The sequence below is a fragment of the Balaenoptera musculus genome, chromosome 4, assembly GCF_009873245.2.
Source record: "Balaenoptera musculus isolate JJ_BM4_2016_0621 chromosome 4, mBalMus1.pri.v3, whole genome shotgun sequence".
Taxonomy (NCBI): Eukaryota; Metazoa; Chordata; class Mammalia; order Artiodactyla; family Balaenopteridae; genus Balaenoptera; species Balaenoptera musculus.
In genome coordinates this window covers 21557757-21576461 of record NC_045788.1, presented here as the reverse complement: position 1 = coordinate 21576461, position 18705 = coordinate 21557757, and the positions used below count along the sequence as shown (strand labels likewise).

General features: G+C 44.4%; 1 protein-coding gene across 1 annotated transcript in view; it reads right to left on the bottom strand.

Moving 5' to 3' along the window:
- Window positions 1-18705, bottom strand: part of CLSTN2 (calsyntenin 2) — a 653573-nt gene that overhangs the window by 15302 nt on the left and 619566 nt on the right. The window contains exon 10 of the mRNA XM_036851859.1: window positions 6798-6964. Within this exon, the coding sequence (XP_036707754.1) occupies window positions 6798-6964 (167 nt within the window). The remainder of the gene's footprint in view (window positions 1-6797; window positions 6965-18705) is intronic.

The window sequence follows — 18705 nt, the reverse complement described above, 5'->3', positions numbered from 1 at the left end:
GATCTGATTCTTGGTCTTGCCTTCTAGGTGCTAAACTCTGGTTTCCCATGAGCTTTAATCACTTGCTGTTTACACGCCTGCCAGCTGCCCTAGGTTTGTTATCTATCTATCCTGTCCTGGGTCCCTGGTATCCCACGCTGGGTGAAGGCCCAGGGGCTACGATGCTCCCCACTGAGTCACCTGGGTCCTCAAACCAGTTAAAGTAGATCCAGACTTGTCTCTTCCGTGGTGTTCCCAGCAGTTACTCTTCTTTGAATGGAGCATGGAGAACTGCTTTTGTACTGATCTGAGTTACTGACCTTGACACGCTTCTGAGTAAGAATTATTAGGAACTGCTATCAATAATATGTCAGGAACTTATCTGTGGATTCAGATTATGTATCCAATATTCATGTCATAGGAAAGAGAGACATGGATATACTTTTATGTGGCTACTTGCCAACAATTATTTATATTTTTGAATAGATAATATCTCCACATAGTTCAAATATATATATGTGCTACGTGAAAGTGTCCATCTTATTCCTATTTCCTATCCAACCAATTTCCCCAACCTTATCCCACAGGTGATCACCGTTCCATTAATTTCTTAGTGACAAATTGCATTATTGTTCATAATTGTCTTTTTCCCTCCCAGTGAGAGGCTTTTATACAAGCCTGTCAACAGGCTTGATCATGTGATTTACGGTACTCTTCCATACAGGATATACATTTTTGTCCTGTTGCGCTCAATAGTGGTCATGTGACTTGCTTGGCCAACAAAAAGCGGGCAGAAGTATTGTTTGGTTCACACCCGGGTGGAAGATTTAACAGCCAGCTAATTCATGGTGCCACGTCCCTCTCCCTCTGCCATGAAATCTGCAAAGTTCCCTAATGGTCTATCAGCCTGGGTCTCACAGTGAGGGGGACAGAGCTGCAGCCAGTCTTTAATGGACATGAAGTGCACACAGTAAAAAAAAAATTGCTGTATAATTCACTGAAATTTTAGTCACTTGTTACTGCAGCATAACCTAGCATATCCTGACAGTTATACTTAAGCATTTTATGAATATATAATCAATGAATATAGATTCCCATTTTTCTCCTTTCTCACACCAAAGGTAGCTTGTTACATACTATACTGTACTTTGCTTTTTTCACTTAGCGTTTGTCTTGGAGATTTTTTATTTTTTTTAAAGTTGTGTAATATTATTTAATATGAAATAATTTATTTAACCAGTCTCCTAATATGAACATTGGGTTATTTCCAGTCTTGTACTAATAATGACACAATGAATAATCTTATATATATAACATTTCCTAAGTGTGTAAATATATCCGTAGAATAAATCCCTACAAGCGAAATTGCTAGGTCAAAGAGTATATGCAGTTTAAATTTTGACAAATGTTGCAAATTTTCCATTGCTAGGGATTATACCAATATGCTCTCTCTCTCATAGCGTGTGAGAATGTTCTTTCAAAACCTCAACAACAGAGCATGCTGTCAAACTTGGGACTTTTGCCAATCTGATAGGTGATAAATACTATCTTAGTGTAGTTTTATTTTGCATTACTCTTTCCATGAAGTAGATTGAGTATGTTTTCAAGCTTTTAAGGGAAAATCTATCTATATTAGCTTTTCCCTGATATGACTTGGATGTCTTTACAAGAGTTCCTGTTCTGTGTCCAGACCCTATCAGGAGGTAGTTATCTCACGAGTACTGTGGTGCCATTGTCCCGCATAATAAATCCCTTGCATTGTGACCCCCAGCCAACTGATAGCTCAATCTTTGTCTCTTTCAACTATCATGTGAGTGTTTCATTGTTACCTCCTCCTTGAAGCCTCCCCAACTTCCCTCACTTAGGTCCCCACTGAGCTCCTATAGTGCTATGAAATGGTAGTATAATTATTATAGTGCAGTGACTACGAGCTCACTGAGGACAGGGGCTCCGACTGTTATCCCCGAATCTCAGAACCGTGTCCTAGTGCCCCGGAAGCCCCTGTTAGATGAATGAGTGAATGGCCCCCTGCTGCCCTCACTGTTCTTCTTTCCCTATGATCCAGTTTCCTCCTTCCTCAAAGCCCTGAGCAGGGTATCTCTGAGCTGCGATGTCTGGTCACAAGCACTGTTCCCTATGCTGGATTCAGGAGCTGCTGGGCATATGCACAGGTGACGCTACAGTCGGCCTCTTGTTGGTCTCTCTCTTGCTGGGGCTGACTCACTAGCTTAGCGTGCTCAGCCGTGGACATGCCACACGCTGGTGAATCATCAATAGTTCTGAGTGTTTTACAGATCATCCATTTCTCATTTGAGCAGATTGAAAGTCATTCTTCTAAATATACCACTTAAGTTTCCATGTATTTTGCACTCTCCCCGTCCCTGCCAACCCCTGCTGTAGCAGTCTTTTGGTGCTTTTGCTGTCTGTCTGTCTGTCTGTCTGTTTGCCCCCCGCAGCAGACTGTGAGCACCTCGAGGGCAAGGTCCACTGACTTTTTTCAGCATCCAGAGGGTCCAGTACATGACAAGCATGAGACAAGATGATGCCCCCTGCAGAGAAGGCCAATCTCCGAGCCGTGCACGAGGTCTGAACAGGAAAATCAAGCAATTCATCCAGAAGGATCGACTGGGCAGCAACCCGTGGCACCAGCAGAGGGCACTCCCACTGAAGCCTCCTAGGGAGAGGACGGGTTAGGGAATGTGTTGGATCGCTAGTGAATACCCAAGTCTGGCTGCCAGAGCATCCCAAAGACTGCCACAGGGCTTGAGGTGGGCACTGGCTAGCCATTAACACGGTTCTTGCAGGATCAATTAAGCCCTCCACTAGAATAGGTTTTGCTTGTATGTTTCTGTTGTCTTTCGTGGCATGACTGAGGGTTGGTCTCTGGTTTTGCGGGACACAGGGTGGTATTGGCATTTCCACAGAGGCAGGAGATGGCTTCCTGGGGACCTAGCAAAAGGTGACAGCACTCACTCTCCCTGGAAAGCTGGGCTATAGCCACAGTGGTTCCTTTCTTTGAACCAAGAAGCGGTTAGACAGGTGGTCTTAGCAGAATGGTCAGCTGTCCTGAAGAGTCAGGCTGGGACACCGGTGAAGTCCCTGCTGAAAGTCCTGGTCTGTTCCTCGAGGACAGGCTGGCCGTGGCCCTCCAGGCACCTCACCCTCCCTGCCAGCTCCTCTGGGCTGGGACAGATGAAGATTCCCTGCAATAGAGGCTCTTCTGTTGCAACTGTCACCCAGGCTTACTTTTCAAAAGAAGCTGGGGCATCAGCAATGCCAAGTGCAAGGTCAGCCCAGCAGGAGAAGGGAACTGTGATTTGTTGAGAGCCTAGATATCAGGTTTTCTAGGGGAGATCTGTATCTGTATCTATATCTATATCTATGTATCTATATCTATATATCTCATCTCTATGTGTATCTTTGCTAATCTGATATATAAATATATGTAAGGATATATAAAATATATATATGTTATTCAATTCTTACATCACTACAAAATAATACTAAGTCCATTTTACACACGAGGAAATTGGGGCTTAAAGGATTAAAGTACCTTGCCCAAGGTCACCCAGGTCATGAATATCCGTACTGTGCTTTGAACCTAGGAGGATTTTGTCCCAAAGTTCTTGCTCTTTCCCCCTCTTCCACACTAGAGATGCCAATTTGGCAGGGATGACGCTATGAAAATCAGAAGTGTGCATTCTTCAGGAATGTGGCGATTCCACAGTGTCTCGTATGGATACATAACAGCAGCCACTTGGATCATGTAATGACTCCAGATATGCTGGAGAAATAGCCGGAAATATGCATGATCCAGGGGAAAACAAGTGAGAAGAGGAACCCGTGTGGGACCCTGTGAGTAGACGGGATGTTTCCTTAATCACGGCAGGCCCTCACTTTTTTGGACTAGCCAGAGGGGAGGGAGGAGGCCAGGAGCCAGTAGAGAAAATACTAGTCATTATTCAAAAAAGAAACGAGGGACAAAGGAGGAAAGGCAGGTAGGAAGCAGTTTTAATAATTTTCAAGAATGCCTTCTAATCTGAGTTGTGGCGGAAAGAGCCTAGACTAATTTTGGCCAAGTCCCTGAGCCCCAACCTCCTTATTTCTGAAATGGGGTCATAATATTTAATTTGTTGTGAAGAGTAGGGATAATGAGCTTAAACTAGCCCCCAGTGGGTGCACCGTAACATCGCGTGTGTTATCATTAACTTCTCATACAATGAACTAGTTCTTGCCCGTATCATTAACTTCTCATACAATGAACTAGTTCTTGCCCGCCGCGCCCTAAGGATGGGAAGGGATCATTTGCAGTGACTGGTTCTGAGCAGGTGGTATTCTAAAAAGTCAGATGTGCCTCCTCCATTCCCCACAGCTCTGGGTGCCACTTCATTTAGCACTTCCTCTTTCACAGGCTAGGACCGCTATGTAGGAATTGCTATGGTTCTTAATTTATAGTTCTAAGAACGTGTGGCTTTTAAGTCCAGCATCTTTGGTTTATTTGTTCTGTGGTGCTTGGAATCCTGCAACTGTGGCCCCATGGGATGGTCCAGAGCAGAGAAGATCCACGCAGAGGCAGGGAGCAAATCCAGAATCAGAGAGGGGACAGATTCTGGATCTGTTGGAGGACAGATTTCACTGGCTTGACAAAACACTGAGGGAATAATACAAACAGTAGACCAAGGGTCAAACCCCAGGCTCTGCTTGTGAGGATATCTGTATGAAATGTGCCATGAGGGGCTTGCCTGGGCCAGCTGCCATGAAGTTGACAGGTGGAATGCTGGCCTTTGCAGTACAGGCAGTCTTGTGAGTTTCCTTCAGACAGGTGATTAGCAATCGAGAGCACTTGTGTGTATGTGTTTCTTGCATGTTAAACAATATGTTCTGGAAAGTCATTCATGCTTTACCCTGCCTGTGTACTCCTCCCACCTTCCCCCTCTGACCAGGGCTCCAGGGTGAGCATTCTGAACCCCACGCCTGTCCAGATCATGCTCCCTTGCGTGGAGCCCTTCAATGGTTGCTTGTTGCCAACAGAAAAAATGGTAAACACCAGACATTAACAAGGCCCCATGACCTGGCCTCTGCCTACCTCTCTGGCCCCACTTTCTAGCTTTCCTCCTGCAATTTGGGCACTTGTAACACTGGCTTTCTGCCTAGAGTGACCGCCCTGCCCTCTCCCCTGCCACCCACTGCCTGCCCTTTTCCTGGTTGGCTCTTACCCATCCTGAACAATACGCTCAGACTTCACCTCCTCCAAGGAGCCTTCCCTCACCGCTGTTGCTCCAGGTTCTGAAGCTCTGGAGCAGAATTGCCTGCGATCACATTCTGGCTCTGCTCCTGACTCACTCTGGGATCCTTGGCAACTTTCTTTCCCTTCCAGGCCTTCCATTCCTCATGTGCAAAATGGGAAGATTCATGGTACATTTATCATAGGTTGTTCTGGGGCTTAAGTGAGTTAAACCCATAAAGGTTTTAGAACAGTGCCTGGTACCCAGGAGACCCTCAGTAAATGTCAGGGCTCATCATCATTGGAGCACCAGATTACAGGTGTCTGCTTGGGCCACTGAGTGTCCCAAAGACAATAATCTTGGAACATTCATTTTCGTGTCCCTCTCCCCAGCCCAGAACCAAATGATACGGGTGTCCGCGGAATGTTTGCTGAAGTGACTGCAACGTGAAGTCGAGGCATGATTTGCCCAGATCACTGGTCCCTCCAAGGCCAGCCCAAGTCAGAGCCTCACAAGCAGTCAACCACTGAGAGCGTAAATGAGAGGGCCCTCTGTTGGAGGGGTGACCCCTGTCCAGGAGAGACAGGCCTGGGGTGGGGAGGCCGGGCAGCTCCATGGGCAGTGCTGAGTGGGGACGGATGGGAGGTGGTGGGAAACCTCTGTCCTGGTCACTCCCTCCTTGGGAAACTTTCACAGCCGCTGGGGCCTCATGGGGCTGTCCTGTGCCCCTGGAGACAGAGGGTGGGCTGCCCTTACTCCCAGAGAGGAGGCCAAGGGGCTGCCTGCTGTCACTGGGGTCCGCTATGATGGAGCGGGGCTGTGATGATGTTTACCCTCTTCTTTGCTCAGGACCCCGAGGCCTGATGCAGGCGGGCGCTCCTCGGTCCAGGTGAGGCCAGATCTATCCCTGCCCATCGTGGGCGGGGAGGTGCTCGATGAGGACAGTCAGCCACATCCTGCCCCCCTCAGGAGGAGCTTTTCTCAAAATGCAGCTTGGATTCCCTTGGATCACTTGAAGAGTTTTATTTTGTGTGGATGACAAAATCGTGAATCTGTTCATATTCCCTCTGGCAGCCAGACATTGCCTGGAGCCCAATCTGGGCCTCAACTTAACAACATAAGACCCAGTGACCTCTGCATCTGCTTTCTAATTCCACCCACCCCGGGGTGACCTTCCTTTGTAATTAGTAGTTTCCATGGTCCAAACTTTTAATCCTACTTTTCTGTATTTCTGAAAGTTATGCTTGCATGCTCCTTCAGTTCCTTTGGGCAAATAAACAACAAAGCAACCCACCAACCCAGGAAACAATGAAACATAACAACTCCCTCCAGGTAGACATTGAACGTGTGCCTGCTTTTGTGCACTGAACTGATCACACTCGAGGGCTTCATCTAGGAATTTCAGGAGACGGCGCAGAGTCTGTTGTGCAGTCATGGTCCCGAATCTCCCTGCTGTGGCAGCACCTTTGCCGTGGTACCAGCTCAGTGTGATGTGGCAGGAAATGACTCTGCTTCCAGGATTGCACTGGTGTTTAGCAGCCTTTGCCTCACAAAGCACTGTCTCACCGGGCGCGATGCTGGCTCCTTCCTTACCTTTATTCCTTGGCCCAGGCTTTCCAGGGAATTGATATCCAGCCCTTCCTTGCAGGCCTGCAGGCAGGAAATCACCTTCTGACTATCCATTTTGCCAGGGCGGATGGTGAGACTGGCCAGGCTGCCGTGGAAGAACTGAGCAAAGCGCGGCTTGGTGACTTCTCCTCCTAAAAGAGAAAGAAGCATCGTTATTTGCCCTGCGGACACTGGGTAGGAAACGTCGCTTCAAGGCGCCATCTGGCTGGGGAGCCAAGAACACAGTGGCTGCATCCCCTAAACCCGAGCTTTTCCTTCCAAGTGGTGAGCGCAGAGTTGTGAAGCCCCGAGTCTCAAGAGGATGGTATTGGCCGCCAAGACCTTGACCTTGGCATTCCTCCAGGTGCACCTATTTAGGAATCTGGAATTCCTGAATTTAAAACATTTACTTTCAGAGGCACGGGATGTCTTATAAGACAGGAAGGGCCTACAGAGTAAAAGTAGGAGAGGGAGAATCTACCAGTGATGAAAGACGTGCTGTGTGCCAGGCTGTCTGCTGGGGACTTCCCCTGAGCGAGCCTGCAAAGAAGGGATCATTGTTTCCAACTGACAGATGAAGAACCCCGGGACACAGAAAGGTTGAGGGACTTGCCCCAGGACACACAGCTAAATGCTGGAGCTGGTACTCTAGTGGTGTGTGTGACTGCAGAGCTGGCATTTGCTCTTCTGTATTCATTCCACAGAGAGGCTGGCATGCAATTGAGGGGTCCTAGAAGCCCCAGGTCCCTGGGTTCTGACTCTCTCACAGTGAGTTGATTTCACATCTGCTCAGATCCAGGTTCTCTGGCATATAAGGGCTTCCTTGATTCTGTTCTACCTCTGACCTTCTTCTCGTCACCTAAGAGTTTTTTACTGTTCCCTCTACTGGTTGTGCTGAGTCCTGTCTGAGCCCAGGTTGGCTCTTCTGCGTGTGAAATTGTTCAACGCGGCTTGTGTTGCAAAGGCAGCCTGGAAGCCACTTCTTGACATTTTTCTCCCCCGTTTTCTTAAAATAAAAGCCCCCCTAAGGTCCATTGGAAGCCTCACCTCCTCCACGAGGCCCTCCTCACTGACGTCACTGAGCACAGACCCCTTCCATCCCTGGGCAGCTTATGTCAATGATCTTAGTCTTGATCTTGCACTTCTGTTTGTTCAGAGAGGTAGCTGAATGTACAGGAAAGATGGATCTGGGTGGAAATCCAGCTTTGCTAATTCCCTGAGGAGCTTCTATTGCCTCCCTGAGCCTCCACTTGCTTGTAGGGGACACTGCTGGGTTTTGCCTCCTGGTTCTCCTGCGCTGTCTCAGCAGTGGCCCCCATCCGTGTGCTCCACGAGAAACCTCCCTGTGAACAGCTTTCCCCAGCATCTGGAGGGCAGGTTCCTGGAAGGTTCTGCCAGAGTAACACCACAGCGATTTCTCTGCCCTGCAGAGAGCCACGCTGTGTCAGCAAAGTCTGGACCTCTGCCTGGGTGGCAGAGGGCTCTCCACAGGGTGCTGTTTCTCAGCCCTAGGGAGGGTGGGTATCCTGATATCTGCATTCCTATAGTCTTCAGAGTTCTCTCTACTTAGCAGCTAATCCTTCATTATTCTAATACGCTGTTATAGTTAATAATTTTTTATATTTCCTGTTGAAATTACTGTGTGGTTTCTCTCTCCTGACTGGGTCCAGACTGATACACCCTCTAGGTCTGCACACATATATTTGCTCACACCCGTTCCTCTCACACTGAGATACCACCTCCAGACTGCTCAGATCAGGCAGATCCCACTGGTTCTTCAAGGCCCCTTAAGCGCCCTGCCTACCTTGCCCTCTCCCTGCTCTGAGCCTGGAACACAATAGTTCATTTTAATGCACACTTACAGCTCAGCGTTGTTAGTTAATGTATGTGTGCTTTATGTCTTCAATAGCCTATAAGGGGTGGTTCTTGACTTCGGCTACACATTTTAATCACCTGGGGATATTTAAACAGATAAACTGACCCTGGTGAAGGGTCCCACCCCCAGAGATTGTGACCTAACTGGTGTGGGGAGTTTTTTTAAAAATTGAAGTATAGTTGATTTACAACGTTGTGTTAGTTTCAGTTATATGGCACAGGTTCTTTTCCCCTATAAGTTATTATAAAATATTGAATATAGTATAGTTCCCTGTGCTATACAGTAGGTCCTTGTCGGTTATCTATTTTCTATATAGTAGTATGCATATGTTAATCCCAACCTTCTATTTATCCCTCAACCCTGCTCTTTCCCCTTTGGTAACCATAAGTTTGTTTTCTATGTCTGTGAATCTCTTTCTGTTTTGTAAATAAGTTCATTTGTATCTATTTTTTTTTTTAGATTCCACACATAAGTGATTTTATACTATTTGTCTTTCTCTGTCTGACTTACTTCACTTAGTATGATCATCTCTAGGTCCACTCATGTTCCTGCAAAATGGCATTATTTCATTCTTTTTGATGGCTGAGTAATATTCCACTCTGTATATATATACCACATCTTCTCTATCCATTCCTCTGTCTATCTCTTTCGGGTGAATCAAACATGAAGTCAAGGTTAAGGACCATTGGGCTGTACACTTCTTGAGGCCAGGCTTCTGCATACTACTTGAGTCAGCTCTCTCCTTTATGCCACCCACAGGCTTCCTCTTGCCCCTCTCCATAGGCTGCTAGAATTTATTGTTTAAGTCTGTCTCCTGGATGGCAGGGAGTACTCATGCAGGATTCATTGTAATGAGGACAATCCTGAACAGGTATTAGGGCCTGAGGGTTGCCTCAGGCACTTTGCACAAGTTGGCTCACTTATCCCTCTCAATAACATGGGCCCCTGTCCCTGTGTCATCAAGCATCTTGCACCCTGCCTGGCACACGGCAGATACTTCATAATTGTTTGCTGAATTGAAGAAGATGGTCCAGCAGAGTAGTAGACCTGTGGTGTCTCTCCAGCATCCATCTCACTCCTGTCCTCTTGCAATGGCAGCCCTGAGGTTTGGGGGGTTTACTTGAGTTCCAGGGATGGACTCTGTTTAGTCAAAGGTAATCAGGTTATTCCGTCTCCATTGCTCCAGGGACTGAATGAAGCATGTACTTGGGACCCCTCGTACCAAGGTGAAGCCAATCAGCATCTGGCATCCAAAAAGCCATAGGAGTTGCTCTAGGGATAATCATAAGACCAAATTTAAGCCAGTGAGATGAGTGGAGAAATTGACTGGCAGCCTCTGGGAAAAGAGCTTCCATCTTCTCTCTAGAAAGTTTCTGGGACCTACTCTTGCTGTCTTTCCCTGGAGATCATTAGGTGAAGATAGAAGGCTGAGAGCGGCTGCAGCCACCCTGCAAGCAGACCAGGGACAACCAAGGCAATTCCTGGAGGGGGTGGAGCCAGGAGAGTAGACCAGGCTGAGCGAACCCTGAGCAGACCTCCTCACTGCTTTACCACGGGGTGTCCTCAGCTGTGGCAGCCAATCATCCATCTTTACAGCTTAAGCTGCTTTAACTCAGACCGTTGTTACTTGACACCCAGAGCATCTTCACTTTGGAAATGAAAGGAGAAGCCTCTATTGAAGTGATCAGTCCACAGATTTGGCTTTGAGGGATGACCTGAGGTGGCCGTGGCTTTGGGTATGGGGGAGCCAATGTGGGGTCTTTGGATTTAGGCCCTCAAAGCCCTCATGGATAGGGCGCTCCTCACAGCCATTAGCATGTCCCTGCCCTAGTAAAGGGACACTTCTGTTGACCTGCAGGAAGAAGGCTGTGAGCCTGGGTCTGAGTGGTAGAGCTGCCACTCTCCAAGGCATCCAGGTGGTCATCCGTTCCCCGCCTTGTCCCCCACTTGGAGCAGCAGATCCAACAACAACTCTCAATTACTGGCATGAACTATGTGCCCAATGCTGTTGAATCTTCATCAAGCTCTTGGGAGGTAGGTACTTATTCTTTTTATTTATTTATTTATTATTTTACATCTTTATTGAAGTATAATTGCTTTACAATGTTGTGTTAGTTTCTGCTGTATAACAAAGTGAGTCAGCTCTATGTATACATATATCCCCATATCCCCTCCCTCTTGTGTCTCCCTCCCACCCTCCTATCCCACCCCTCTAGGTGGACACAGAGCACCGAGCTGATCTCCCTGTGCTATGCGGCTGCTTCCCACTAGCTATCTATTTTACATTTGGTAGTGTATATATGTCCATGTCACTCTCTCATTTTGTCCCAGCTTACCCTTCCCCCTCCCCGTATCCTCAAGCCCATTCTCTAGTAGGTCTGTGTCTTTATTCCCGTCTTGCCCCTAGGTTCTTCATGAACATTTTTTGGTTTGTTTTTTAGATTCCATATATATGTGTTAGCATACGATATTTGTTTTTCTCTTTCTGACTTACATCACTCTGTATGACAGACTCTAGGTCCATCCACCTCACTACAAATAACTCAATTTCATTTCTTTTTATGGTTGAGTAATATTCCATTGTATATATGTGCCACATCTTCTTTACCCATTCATCTGATGATGGACACTTAGGTTGCTTCCATGTCCTGGCTACTGTAAAGAGAGCTGCAATGAACATTGTGGTACATGACTCTTTGAATTATGGTTTTCTCAGGGTATATGCCCAGTAGTGGGATTGCTGGGTCTTATGGTAGTTCTATTTGTAGTTTTTAAAGGAACCTCCATACTGTTCATAGTGGCTGTATCAATTTACATTCCCACCAACAGTGCAAGAGGGCTCCCTTTTCTCCACATCCTCTCCAGCATTTATTGTTTGTAGATTTTTTGATGATGGTCATTCTGACCTGTGTGAGATGATGTCTCATTGTAGTTTTGATTTGCATTTCTCTAATGATTAGTGATGTTGAGCAGTCTTTCATGTGTTTGTTGGCAATCTGTATGTCTTCTTTGTAGAAATGTCTATTTAGGTCTTCTGCTCATTTTTGGATTGGGTTGTTTGTTTTTTTGTTATTGAGCTGCATGAGCTGCTTGTAAATCTTGGAGATTAATCCTTTGTCAGTTGCTTCATTGGCAAATATTTTCTCCCATTCGGAGGGTTGTCTTTTGGTCTTGTTTATGGTTTCCTTTGCTGTGCAAAAGCTTTTAAGTTTCATTAGGTCCCATTTGTTTATTTGTGTTTTTATTTCCATTTCTCTAGGAGGTGGGTCAAAAAGGATCTTCCTGTGATTTATGTCATAGATCGTTCTGCCTATGTTTTCCTCTAAGAGTTTGACAGTGTCTAGCTTTCCATTTAGGTCTTTAATCCATTTTGAGTTTATTTTTGTGTATGGTGTTAGGGAGTGTTCTAATTTCATTCTTTTACATGTAGCTGTCCAGTTTTCCCAGCACCACTTATTGAAGAGGCTGTCTTTTCTCACTTTTGCCTCCTTTATCAAAGATAAGGTGACCGTATGGGCGTGGGTTTATCTCTGGGCTTTCTATCCTGTTTCATTAATCTATATTTCTGTTTTTGTGCCAGTACCATATTGTCTTGATTACTGTAGCTTTGTAGTATTGTCTGAAGTCAGGGAGCCTGATTCCTCCAGCTCCGTTTTCTTTCTCAAGATTGCTTTGGCTATTTGGGGTCTTTTCTCTTTCCATACAAATTGTGAAATTTTTTGTTCTAGTTCTGTGAAGAATGCCAGTGGTAGTTTGATAGGGATTGCGTTGAATCTGTAGATTGCTTTGGGTAGTATAGTCATTTTCACAATGTTGATTCTTCCAATCCAAGAACATAGTATATCTCGCCATCTGTTTGTATCATCTTTAATTTCTTTCATCAGTGTCTTATAATTTTTTGCATACAGGTCTTTTGCCTCCTTAGGTAGGTTTATTCCTAGATAGTTTATTCTTTTTGTTGCAATGGTAGATGGGAGTGTTTTCTTAATTTCACTTTCATATTTTTTATCATTAGTGTATAGGAATGCAAGAGATTTCTGTGCACTAATTTTGTATCCTGCTACTTTACCAAATTCGTTGATTAGCTCTAGTAGTTTTCTGGTAGCATCTTTAGGATTCTCTATGTATGGTATCATGTCATCTGCAAACAGTGACAGCTTTACTGCTTCTTTTCCGATTTGGATTCCTTCTATTTCTTTTTCTTCTCTGATTGGCATGGCTAGGACGTCCAATACTATGTTGAATAATAGTGGTGAGAGTGGATTTCATTGTCTTGTTCCTGATCTTAGAGGAAATGCTTTCCGTTTTTCACCATTGAGAATGATGTTTGCTGTGGGTTTGTCGTATATGGCCTTTATTATGCTGAGGTAGGTTCCCTCTATGCCCACTTTCTGGAGAGTTTTTATCATAAATCGGTGTTGAATTTTGTCAAAAGCTTTTTCTGCATCTATTCAGATGATCATATGGTTTTTCTTCTTTAATTTGTTAATATGGTTTATCACATTGATTGATTTGCATATATTGAAGAATCCTTGCATTCCCAGGATAAACCCCACTTGATCATGGTGTATGACCCTTTTAATGTGCTGTTGGATTCCGTTTCCTAGTATTTCGTTGAGGATTTTTGCATCTATGTTCATCAGTGATATTGGCCTGTAGTTTTCTTTCTTTGTGACATCTTTGTCTGGTTTTGGTATCAGGGTGATGGTGGCCTCGTAGAATGAGTTTGGGAGTGTTCCTCCCTCTGCTATATTTTGGAAGAGTTTGAGAAGGATAGGTGTTAGCTCTTCTCTAAATGTTTGATAGAATCCGCCAGTGAAGCCATCTGGTCCTGGGCTTTGTTTGTTGGAAGATTTTTAATCACAGTTTCAATTTCAGTGCTTGTGATTGGTCTGTTCATATTTTCTATTTCTTCCTGGTTCAGTCCTGGAAGTTGTGCATTTCTAAGAATTTGTCCATTTCTTCCAGGTTGTCCATTTTATTGGCATATAGTTGCTTGTAGTAATCTCTTATGCTCCTTTGTATTTCTGCAGTGTCAGTTACTTCCCCTTTTTCATTTCTAATTCTATTGATTTGAGTCTTCTCCCTTTTTTTCTTGATGAGTCTGGCTAATGGTTTATCAATTTTGTTTATCTTCTCAAAGAACCAGCTTTTAGTTTTATTGATCTTTGCTATCATTTCCTTCATTTCTTTTTTCATTTATTTTTGATGGGATCTTTATGATTTCTTTCCTTCTGCTGCCTTTGGGATTGTTTTGTTCTTCTTTCTCTAATTGCTTTAGGTGTAAGGTTAGGTTGTTTATTTGAGATGTTTCTTGTTTCTTAAGGTAGGATTTTATTGCTATAAACTTCCCTGTTAGAACTGCTTTTGCTGCATCCCATAGATTTTGTGTTGTCGTGTTTTCATTGTCATGTGTTTCTAGGTATTTTCGTTTCTTTTTATGGCTGAGTAATATTCCATTGTATATATGTGCCACATCTTCTTTATCCATTCATTTGTTGATGGACACTTAGGTTGCTTCCATGTCCTGGCTATTGTAAGTAGAGCTGCAATGAACAGTGTGATACATGACTCTTTCTGAATTATGGTTTTCTCAGGGTATATGCCCAGTAGTGGGATTGCTGGGTCATATGGTAGTTCTATTTTTAGTTTTTTAAGGAACCTCCATACTGTTCTCTATAGTGGCTGTATCAATTTACATTCCCACCAACGGTGCGAGAGGGTGCCCTTTTCTCCACACCCTCTCTAGCATTGATGGTTTGTAGACTTTTTGATGATGGCCATTCTGACCGGTGTGAGGTGATACGTCATTGTAATTTTGATTTGCATTTCTCTAATGATTAGTGATGTTGAGCATCCTTTCATGTGTTTGTTGGCAATCTGTATATCTTCTTTGGACAAGTGTCTATTTAGGTCTTCTGCCCATTTTTAGATTGGGTTGCTTGTTTTTTTTCATATTGAGCTGCATGAGCTGCTTGTATAATTTGGAGATTAATCCTTTGTCAGTTGCTTTGTTTGCAAATATTTTCTCCCATTCTGAGGGCTGTCTTTTCGTCTTGTTTATGGTTTCCTTTGCTGTGCAAAAAGCTTTTTAAGTTTCATTAGGTCCCATTTGTTTATTTTTGTTTTAATTTCCATTTGTCTAGGAGGTGGGTCAAAAAGATCTTGTTGTGATTCATGTCATAGATTGTTCTGCCTATGTTTTCCTCTAAGAGTTTTATAGTATCTGGCTTTCCATTTAGGTCTTTAATCCATTTTGAGTTTATTTTTGTGTATGGTGTTAGGAAGTGTTCTAATTTCATTCTTTTACATGTAGCTGTCCAGTTTTCCCAGCACTACTTATTGAAGAGGCTGTCTTTTCTCCATTGTATATCCTTGCCTCCTTTGTCAAAGATAAGGTGACCATAAGTGTGTGGGTTTATCTCTGGGCTTTCTATCCTGTTCCATTGATCTATATTTCTGTTTTTGTGCCAGTACCATACTGTCTTGATTACTGTAGCTTTGTATTATAATCTGAAGTTAGGGAGCCTGATTCCTCCGGTAGGTACTTTTTCTATAGTTACATAGGAAACTTGGGCTTACAGGAGAAAGTAGCCAAGGGCACATGAGCAGGAATTGGTGAAATGTGGGCTCTAGAGATTGAGTTCATCCATCTGTGCTCAGGACCAGCTGGGCATCCTAGTGGTACTGGGCAGCCCAGTCTAGAATGCGGCTGGGAGAGAGCCGCTGTGGTCTGCCATCCAGGACACCTCAACTGCTCACTCAGCAGCTCCATCCTTAAAGACCACACTCTGTGACTCTCCTGGATGCCAAGACATCTTCCTACACAGTATTTTCGTTCAGCAAATATCCATATTTCCTATTTTTGACTCAAGAATCCCAGATCTGTGATGCACTCTGTTTATTAGTGATGCAGCTCCAGGAAAGCAATTCTATTAGCATTTTGCAATAGGATGCCAGCAGAAATTGGAAATATATTTGCACTCAGAGGTGGTTGTGATGTAGGATTTTAAAAAAATAATGGATACATTGAAAAATCGCTTCCTATTTAATATCTAGGGTGTCTGCACACACCACATGGCTCCCCTGCTAACATTTAGACATACACATGCTTGTGAATTATTTTAAGAAAAGAAAATAACCTGATTTCTAATACAAAGAACCTTCTCTAAATATTTGCAAACACAATTTTGGATTCCTGAGGTTAGATCTGCACACATTTTTAAAGTGTTTTCTGTTTGCCTAGCCTTCTGTTTGATTCAGTTGATTATAAGATGTAACTGTGTTCCCTAGGAGCTCACATTTAGTTGGGAGAATAGACACTGGAAAAGTAAAATAAAAATATGAGTAAATTTCCAGTACAGCAGATGTTCTAAGGCAGTGCATGATTAATTTCCAAACACGTGATTTAGACAAAGTGTCCAACAGATCAGAGGGGAAATAAAATAACATACATGGTTGAATATTAGGTCCCTAAAACATGGCAAATTCTTTCATATACTACTTTATTTAATGCTTAAGTGGCAGGATAGTACTTTTGAGATCATAGCCTCTCTTCTTTATTTTTTTCTGAAGCCACAATTTTTAATAAAAGAATTCCAAAATCAAACCTGGCCTTCTGGGCCATTATGAAGAAATATTCATCAAGTGAATAAGAATATGCCTCTCTTCTTCTGATTTCTCCCATCTTACCCTCCACTTAAACGCACCTCTGCCTTGTGATTGCTGCAGGGAGGGTTGTGACGGGAGAAGAGCAGAAGGGGCTTGAAGCTGAATCTCTTCCTCATTTTCATTTGTAGAATCCTAAACCTTTAGGAGGGTGGGGAAGATGTGGGTATCGTCAACATCTGGGGAAAAATAGAGGAAGAAAATCTGCCTTCCCCCAGTCTAGGAAATGATACCCCAGAGTGGCGGGTGGCAGGGAAGGGGGTGGGGGGATAAGATGAAAGAGATGCAGAGTGAGGGCACCTGAGGCCCACCACCTGGGCTGAGCCCTGGAAGGGGTGTGTGATATTGGGAGGGAATGCCAGCCTGGCGCATCTGGACAGATGGACCATGGATGGTTTCACAGAGAGCATGAGAAGCAGCAGAGCTATTTCTTTGCCCCTAAGTAAGGCAAGGGAATACAGAGAGCACTGATGGCCCTAAAGGACCATTAATGACTGAGGACTAAAGAGATGGGCACTATTTCAGTGGATACCTGCATGGAAAGATGACTGGAGGCCCCTTGACACCCTAGCGCCTTATACAATACAGCCCCCTTAAATCAGCTGGCACCCTAAGGAAATGGGAGAATTCCAAATTTGTCAAGGTTAAATCTCCTCCACTCAGATAGAAGTGGGGCTTGAAATGAAACTAAGACGGATGTGGAAAAACTCCTTTTTTTTTTTTTGTGAATCCAGATTCTTACCTGCTAAACGTACAACTCCTTTTACAGATGATGTTTTCAAAGCTAGGTAACTGGCCTAATGCCCTACGGGCAGAAGTTAGTGAAATTCTGATTCAAACTCAGGTCTTGCTTGCTCCCAAGCCTTTGACCTGCACGCCATAAAATACATATGGCTGGGAGGGTTCAAGCAACATTTCTTGGAGGATGTCATAATTGGGGTGCTTCAGAAAGATGGGGACAGGTTGGGACTGACACAAGGCTGGGGGAGAATGTCCAATTACACTGGGTTCTGTAGACACTGAATGATTTCAGCAGCAAGTCCCAATGATTTGTGTCAAGTTTGCTGGGAAACACGGTTGTCCTGAAAAATAATAGTATTTAGCAAGTGTGATTTAACGTCGCCTGTGTTATTCTGAGTCAGAGTTTGCATTGGGAATGAATTCCCACTCAGCTTTCTTTCCACTGAGAGGTGAGCCCATCAACTGTTCATGTAGCTTTAGAATCAGTCATGTTCACCTTCCTCTGAGTAAAAGATCTGTGTCGTGTGAACGTACTGTCTCTATGTAGCTTTAGAATCAGTCATATTCACCTTCCTCTGAGTAAAAGATCTGTGTCATGTGAACGTACTAAGTCTCTTCCCCTTGCAAAGTGTATGCGGATGCTGCTGGTCTTTTTTTTTTTTCTTTCCCTGCTGTTATTCCCACAGCTATTTAGTCTGAGAAACCCACGGAAAGTAGTGGGGGCCACGTTCCCTCTTGCTTGAGTTGGAGGCTGCTCTGTGCATGGTTTGTTGATGGGGACACTCCTCAATGAACACAATTTCATGGATGGTTGCATATCAATTTTGAGCAATGCAAATGGTGAGACCATCTGAAATCTTGCTTTCTCTCATTTCCTCATTTCAGTGATGGAGACACACATGGAACGCAAAGACTAAGTGAAGTGTGTAATAGACCCCCATAAGCTGCAGCTTTTAAAACTGTCCGTGCAACCCCGGGGGTTGAACTGTATTTGCAGGGACTTGTGGACAGGGACACTCTGCCATCAGGGCTGGCCATGACACATTCTCAGCAGGCTTCCTCGATCCTTTGGTTTTTATGTCTCCCTCCCTCCAGCCTTTCCAGCAAACATTTACATGGCATGTTCTGAGTGAAACATATGACTTATGGGATGACCACAAAAGTCATTACTCTGGGGTTGGGGACCTAAGTTGATGGAGTTAGAAGGGCCCTCATATATCACCCAGGATGGCCCCTCCACTCTCCAGGACCACAGAGGCAAGACACAGTCCTCAAAGACTCAGAGCAGATAAGCAGCAGTAGTGAAGGTCTGGAATTCTCTTCTGATTCCAAACTCAACCCTCCCATTAAACCATAATGCCCGATGGGCCAGTGGTTATCTTTAGCCTCAGCTTGATTTTGTCTGATCTGTGGGAAAAATGCCCAAGGAGTCTGGGTAAATGGTTTGACCCCAGATTCCAGAATCCTCTGGTCTTCCTTACTTGGCTGTGAAACACCATCTGACTTTACATGTCCCTAGAAGCAGAGGTGGTGTAGCTGCATAATTAAGGGTGAGGACTCTGGGTGGCACAGACCTGGGTGCAAATCCAGGCTCTAGGTGACCTTTCC